General features: G+C 35.6%; 3 protein-coding genes across 4 annotated transcripts; 1 reads left to right on the forward strand and 2 right to left on the reverse strand.

The window, feature by feature from the left end:
- Window positions 1–994: 994 nt before the first annotated feature.
- Window positions 995–2,166, reverse strand: LOC125584151. Its single transcript, XM_048752125.1, has one exon. It carries the CDS (start codon window positions 1,974–1,976, stop codon window positions 1,404–1,406), a length of 573 nt encoding a protein of 190 aa, XP_048608082.1. The 5' UTR covers window positions 1,977–2,166; the 3' UTR covers window positions 995–1,403.
- An 835-nt stretch (window positions 2,167–3,001) lies between these two features.
- Window positions 3,002–5,291, forward strand: LOC106386273 (auxin-responsive protein SAUR50-like). 2 transcript variants are annotated; one of them, XM_022698048.2, is made up of 4 exons: window positions 3,002–3,339; window positions 3,741–3,840; window positions 4,082–4,627; window positions 4,985–5,289. In XM_022698048.2, exons 3-4 carry the CDS (start codon window positions 4,162–4,164, stop codon window positions 5,029–5,031), a joined length of 513 nt encoding a protein of 170 aa, XP_022553769.1. In that variant the 5' UTR covers window positions 3,002–3,339; window positions 3,741–3,840; window positions 4,082–4,161; the 3' UTR covers window positions 5,032–5,289. The 2 variants fall into 2 exon arrangements, with proteins under 2 accessions (XP_022553769.1, XP_013681596.1); XM_013826142.3 differs by lacking the exon at window positions 3,741–3,840 and having other exon boundaries at window positions 3,004–3,339; window positions 4,985–5,291.
- A 558-nt stretch (window positions 5,292–5,849) lies between these two features.
- Window positions 5,850–6,557, reverse strand: LOC106386396 (auxin-responsive protein SAUR76-like). Its single transcript, XM_013826250.3, has one exon. It carries the CDS (start codon window positions 6,430–6,432, stop codon window positions 6,049–6,051), a length of 384 nt encoding a protein of 127 aa, XP_013681704.1. The 5' UTR covers window positions 6,433–6,557; the 3' UTR covers window positions 5,850–6,048.
- Between the last annotated feature and the right edge of the window lie 528 nt (window positions 6,558–7,085).

Genomic DNA, 7,085 nt, shown 5'->3' on the forward strand with positions numbered 1-7,085 from the left:
ACCAAACATGAGGTAAATGATAAAATAGAGCAAAAGTACTTTGATGAATAGCATTTTTAGCAACAGCATCAGCCGCTTGATTCTTTTCCCTATTCACAAAGTCCAGTGAGCTTTCCGGAAGAAGCTGTATCCAATGACGTATATCACACAACAGATTCCCCAATTCCCCATGCTCTTTAACTTGATTAATAATTGCACACAACTCCTGATTATCTCCTTCAAACCACACTCTTCGCAAACCACGAATCCAAACTTGTTGAAGAGCTATAAGGAAACTTAAAGCTTCCCTTTCTAAAGATCTCTGCATCTTTTGTACTTGAACACTTCCCGCATCCAAGAATTTTCCTAAATCATCTCTTAAAATCCAATCAACACCATCCATTATATCTCCAGAAGCAGAACTATAATCAAAGTTACACTTAATCCATCCTATCGGTGGAGGTTCCCATTTTGAAGATTTTACAATTTGTTGTCTTGGCCCAGAGTTAAGGAAGAACAACATACCTATACCATTCAGTATTTGCATCAATAGCATAAATGTATTCTATTAGTTCCTAATTGCAGAAGGATTTTCCTCTTTAGATTCTGTTTACGTTTTTGTGAAATTTGATGATCATTTCATTCTCTATAAATATTTTTTTCTGCAAAATGTTTATGAATATTTAATTCCACAACATTTTATTGGTAAATATAATATCAATTTGCATTCTTTGTGTTATGAAAATGTAGTAAGTTTATGATGTAGTTTATCTTCAAAGTAATCGTAAGTAAGTTGGATTTACCAGTACTTCAACTAAAAATGAAAGCTACGCTATAATATACCTTTTCTTTTATTTTTTTCTGCTGCAAAAACTTCAAAATAAATATATGCCCGTTTAATTTAGCTTTCCATTTATTTTTACGATTTTATCCGAAAGTTCTTGCGATTTTATTTTGAAATATAAGATGCAATTAAGATTGATTTTGAAATTTTGAGGAATATAGACAATTCAAAGAAAATTTAACAAATAGCTTCTTCTTTTTTTAAATAATTTAAGACTTAAGAGTCTAGTGGGCTTAGCCAATGTTACCGGAATTGGCCATGGCAACAAACCAACAGGAACAAATCCATGTGATCAAGTTTTCAATGGACCAGCGTTTATCAGTATACGCGTGTAGTCAAGTTTTGGTGGGCATAGCTAGCGTAAGTATCCAAATGCTCGAGTAACAACACTACTGAAGCAACATTTTAATATTTGATTTTCTTGGTTTCTTCTATAACTCGAGCGTTCCTGGTCTTGTGGCGGAAAATTATGTACAAATTATAATCATAATCCACCAAAAATAAACTTTAAACCAATCAAGGTTTGAAGGATTTTATTTTCCAAATTAGGAATATCCTCTAGCTTAGACACCTGCCACTGTTACGGATTCCGTTTGTCATCATCCCATAACCTCACGACACTTCCGTCTATCACCGTCAAGTCCACGTAACGGTACCAAACGTCATCACCATTTCTCATCTTCACAACTCTTTCCCATCTCTCCCACCACTCTCCGCTATTACCAAACCCACCTCCATAGTTAACTGTCGGTAACCCTCCCTCTCCATCAACACACCGCTCTTCGTGATCAACGTCTACCTCGTAGTACATCGTCAGCTTCGTCCCTTTCGTCACGCCGTCATCGCACATCAACGGCTCCCAATTAACATCCGTTTCATTCACTGGAGGCGCCTCCGCTTCCTCCACCGGACCAGCCATTTTTTGCGGTTCTTGATGATCGGATTCTTGTTCAGCTTTCGAGGTGGTTGCATCCTCCAACAAGCTACACCCATGACCATCGTTGTCTCCGATGGTAGTGACTTTCATCCTCCAGAAGCTGACAGCAGCCGTCACGACAGCGATCCATGTCCAGACGTTGTTGACGACGCCGAGAACACCGAAGCTAGCGTACTGGAAAGCCAGCGCCTCTAGTGGAGAATCCAAAGTCGCCATGCCTTCTTTCTCTCTTGATTATTGATTATTGCCTTTTGAATAAGCAAAGAGGTGGTAGGTTTAGTGGTTTATATAAAGGAGGGGAGAGAGAGATGAAATTTGAACCGTCAGATGGGTCGTGTGGACATAGAGAGGAACGCTAAGCCGTTGGATTTTGTCAAGTGGAAGTGTGAATATTTGGTAGATGCTGAGGATCAAGAAGGAAGATGCTTTGTGTTGAAGGAAGATGCGGACAGCCATATACTTATTCTACCATGGGTTTGTTGGTCCCCAAAGATTTAATTTATTTTATAAAACAACATATAACAAATGGTTGAGTTTGGACCTCAAAATACAACATATTTTAGGATATAAATATACAATGTTGTTTTCATCTACTTAGAGTACTAGGCGGCTCTCTTTGTCTGCTTACGATTTGTGCATGTCCGACGCATGCAATAATACTTGGAGGGATCTTCGCCCATCAAAATATTTATATATTCTATTTCTTAGATATTATCAATCTGTCACTCATTTCTAGTTTTCATTTTTAATATATCAACTAATATAAATATGTAAATTACTCAATATCCTTATATGATTTCTCTCAATCTCCGTATCATTGTGATTTATCAATGTGTATAACAATGTCAAATACACACAAAATGATACACCGCAAAATATTGTTCGTCGTACATGTATATATATATACACCAGTAGAAACCATGTTCTTTTCTAGTAATAGTATTACAAAATATTCCAACTCATCTTATTACTAGCTACTCGATATATGATACTAGAAAACATGACCACATAACCTTAGCTAAATGTATCACATGCTGTCCATAAAAAGTCAAGTCATAAACTCATTACTTTTATATAGCGCACGTAAATGAGATGTAGGTTCGTTATTATAATTAAGAGTAACAAGGTGATAATGTAAACAATCTAACTTTCGGCGTAGAGAACGTGCGATAACAGAGGAACCTGAAAAGGCCGAGAGTGACGGGAAAGCCAACAAAAACTTTTTTGCGGTGGAGAAAATCAGTTAAATGAAAAAACTATAAATCCAAAAAACACCAATCACCAGTTTTTGATCTCCCATTATTCGCTTCTCTGTTCGTTTTGCCCCCACCAATTTTTTTAGATTCTATTAATTTACAGTTTTTTCTTCATTCTTTTTGGTTTTTTAGTTTCAATACTTGAAAACATCGACGTTTGAGCTTCCCAGTCTTAGAACAGAAAAAACCTAAACCTAAAAAAGAACAAAACGACAAAATAAAAATAAAGATACAAATCTTTGGGAGCTTTTTTTTTTCCTTTGTGCATGGCGTTACAAATCGAGTCCATAGCTACGAGTGATTCAATTCGTTTTATTCTTCAGGTAAACATAACACACATGTAAAATATGTTTAGACGGGTTATGATTTCTCATCTGACTTATTTATATTTTCTGAGAAATTTGGATCGAATATATAGATCCTGATCCAGTCTTGATTCTTTTTTTCTTTTTGCCATGAGCTACGTGCGTTATATAGATCTGCTGAGTTTGCTGAAAACTATATAAATACTTAGGAACATATTCTTGAGATTGATATAACGTTCTTCCCTCTAGGACTTCGGGTTGCAGATTCCATGTCTATGCACTCATGTTTGGGATTTGCGTTGAATTTTGGAAAAACATTCCTTTTGAAAAAGTCTGCTTTGGATTCTGTTTCAGTCCGAATGTGGGTCCCCTGCTTTGGTTGATGACAACATATTCTTTTCTCTTTTTTTGTAACACAGATGACAATATATTCACTTTGTACACGTTTGATTCTCTAGTTTGTGAATCTGCTTACTATTGAAGGATTTGTTGTCCGCAACCGGGTCTCGTGCAGAATTAGTAAGGATATGATTAATGCATGTCTCTTATGAAGGATCTTTTACCCAATATAAGAGACGTCTTTTAGATTTTAACTAAAAAAACTAAGAGACATATAACAGATGTTTTTTAACTTTTTTTAGTTAAAATGCAAGAGAATCTCTTATATTCGCTAAAAGACCCTCTTTAGACCTGCATTAATCATGGTCTAATGTTTTTGTTTTTTTATTTTGATACAATTTAATTATATTTGTAATTGCAGCTACAAGGAATAAAGATCTTATGATACATTTGATCTGCCATTGAAGAAAACGTTTCGAGTCATCTTACTAGGCAGGACAGATGGATGAAAATAATGAGGCAAAGTTAACCGGAATCAGGCAAGTCGTAAGGCTTAAGGAGATTTTGCAGAAATGGCAAACCGTAACTATAGGGTCCAAGTCAGATGTTCCACCATTGGCAGCTGGAAAGCAAGCGGCGGCAATGATTTCACCGGCGATCAACAAGAGGCTATTAGCTGTCAAGAACTGTGACTCGGATGAGGAAAATTGCCAAAGCCCTGAGCCTCCGGTTGATGTTCCCAGAGGGTATCTTGCGGTTTATGTTGGACCCGAGCTAAGGAGGTTTATCATACCAACAAGCTATCTCGGCCACTCTTTGTTCAAGGTGTTGCTCGAAAAGGCAGAGGAAGAGTTTGGGTTTGATCAGAGTGGCGCCCTCACCATACCTTGCGAGGTCGAGACTTTCAAGTTCTTGGTTAAATGCATGGAGAACAATTCTAAAGATCATCACCCGGACGATGGTTCTGGTAAGCTAAAAGACCATCTCTTTTATATAGAGATCATACAATGAACTAGGCCGGCCATGCCAACCCACAACCTTGCCCATATCTAACCGGGTCCAGTTCATGTGTCAGACATGCCAACAGGTTTAATCAGAGATGAGTTCAAACCATAAAAACAGTGCTTTACATCTCCTAGTTTAGAATGGGCCGGCCTGAGCCTTTAGGACTACTATACCATGTCTCTTCTTATTTAGTTAACCGCATTAATACATACATTTCCAGATAGTTTGATGAAACCAAGCAAGAGATTGGTTATTTGGGACATTGATAAACTCGAGTAACCAAATGCCAACACTAATGGTTTTGTGTTATCTTATGCAGCTGGAGATGCAGTAGCAGCAATGGAAGAGTGTACACAAATCAAGTGATAAAAACTGTTCAAAACATTTCTTTTGTTTTTATGATTATTCTTATCCTTTGTTTAATTTGTTTACCATATATTGATGGAAATTGTAGGAATGATTAACTACTCTGGGGTGTAATTGTACATCCCTGGTTTTTATTTCCTTCTCCATTCTTTTTCAAGAGACGATTTAAGTTTCTAGGACATATATGTGAAAGGATTTGGTGATGAAAATGTCACAAGATTTAATAAAACATAACCTCTTGTATAAAAATGTGTTAATTTATATTTTATATAGCTAGTTTTTTGCCGAGTTTTATATTATTCGATACTTCAATAATAAAACTTTAGAAAATTAGTCTTGATTTTGTATTTTACTAAACAGAATGATTTTCTTACATGACCTTTGTATGAAATCTACTCCACCTATATATTATATATGATATATATATATATATATATATATATATCATGTATATTTCTTTGGAGAAAGGAAATTAGTACATTAGTCTAGAAACTTTAGACTATATGATATATAGTATACGTATATACCTTTTGTTGTATTATTATATATTTTATGTTTATGTACATGCATGTATATATTTTTGATACAGATTAATTATGAAGGAAAAGATTTTATGAAATATTTTAAAATCATACAGGCCAATCTACGGTAAATTAGATGAACTACGTCTTTTTGTAAACATATTAACTTCTTGATTAGAGTTTAAATTTGTAAGGATTGATCTTGTTCGCACAAGGCGCCAGCAGAGTCCGGTCAACTCATTTGACCGACCTAGCCACGAGTATATATGTATCCTATCTACATTGACATTGCAATAAGTTTATAAAAAAAACATTTTTATATTACAAATTGCAAGACAATGTTTACATATTGAAATATTTATTCATTGGTTGTTGTATCACTCAGTAAAAAGTATAGATTTTAACAAAAGACTGTAAAGTATACAAAGTATAGAATATACAAACATAAATCATTAATTACATATATTTGACGACACCTAATTAATTATCGTAGGAGTTAGCAGGAGTAGAACTCGACGAGTTCGTGGACCGACTCCAGGCCTGACTCGTCAGCGTCGGCGTTCTCAAGCATCCAAAGCATATGCTCGAACAAGACAACCTCGCACGACACGGCGATCGAACCGTCCTCGCCGCCGCACCCACCATCAACCGCCGCTAGCTGCTGGAAGAGGGGATGGCTCACTACGTCAGAGCTCACGTGGTACAGACGCCGTGTACTGCCGACGTAGACAGTGTGACGTTCTTCTGAGGGAAATGCACTCAAAGCGGAGGATCGACCGTGATTGGCCGGAGCCGGTGGCTGGTTTGGTTTGATGTTGAAGGAGTTTAGCTTCTTCAAAACTGATTTCAGCTTCATCAGTTTGTTACCTCCTTTCGCCATTTCAAATTTCAAATTCGGTTTTGAGAATCTAAAGTCGGAGATGTACGTCGGAGTGAGTTTTCCGGTGAAAGGGATATAGAGAAGGAGAGAGATGTCGATGTCCAAGAAAGAATGGAGAATGGGGTCTTATATTAAGTTGACAAGGGTAGATTCGTAATTATCTAATTTATTTTCGTTTATATATTATTTTTTTGTCCGACAAATATATATATATATATATATATATATATATACTTACAAAAAAGCATTTTATGTTTTTTATATCAAAGCATGATGATTTTATTTAGATAAAAACTTTCTAACGTTTTAACTAAAGTTGTGGTTAAGACATAAATTTAGAGAGTTCCCTTTGGTTATAACCTTTTAACTAAAGTTTTTAAATAAAGTTCTTAGAGTCATGGTAATTAGGTAGATGGTCGTTTTTCAAAAATATTTGCAGAATCAAACAAAGAGGGTATGTGAAATTACATAAAACTTCACAACAATATAGGGGGTAATAATCACAAGTAGGTGAAGATACGATGAAGAAAATGATGTGTACGAACTGCAACTTTTTTATTGTTCAGATTTTCCTGATTTTCACAGTTGGAAGATGAAAACAATTCAGGAAAACATCTTTTATCAGCAAAAAAGTAAAATAAACTAAAAAAAAA

This window comes from Brassica napus, chromosome C3, assembly GCF_020379485.1.
Source record: "Brassica napus cultivar Da-Ae chromosome C3, Da-Ae, whole genome shotgun sequence".
Taxonomy (NCBI): Eukaryota; Viridiplantae; Streptophyta; class Magnoliopsida; order Brassicales; family Brassicaceae; genus Brassica; species Brassica napus.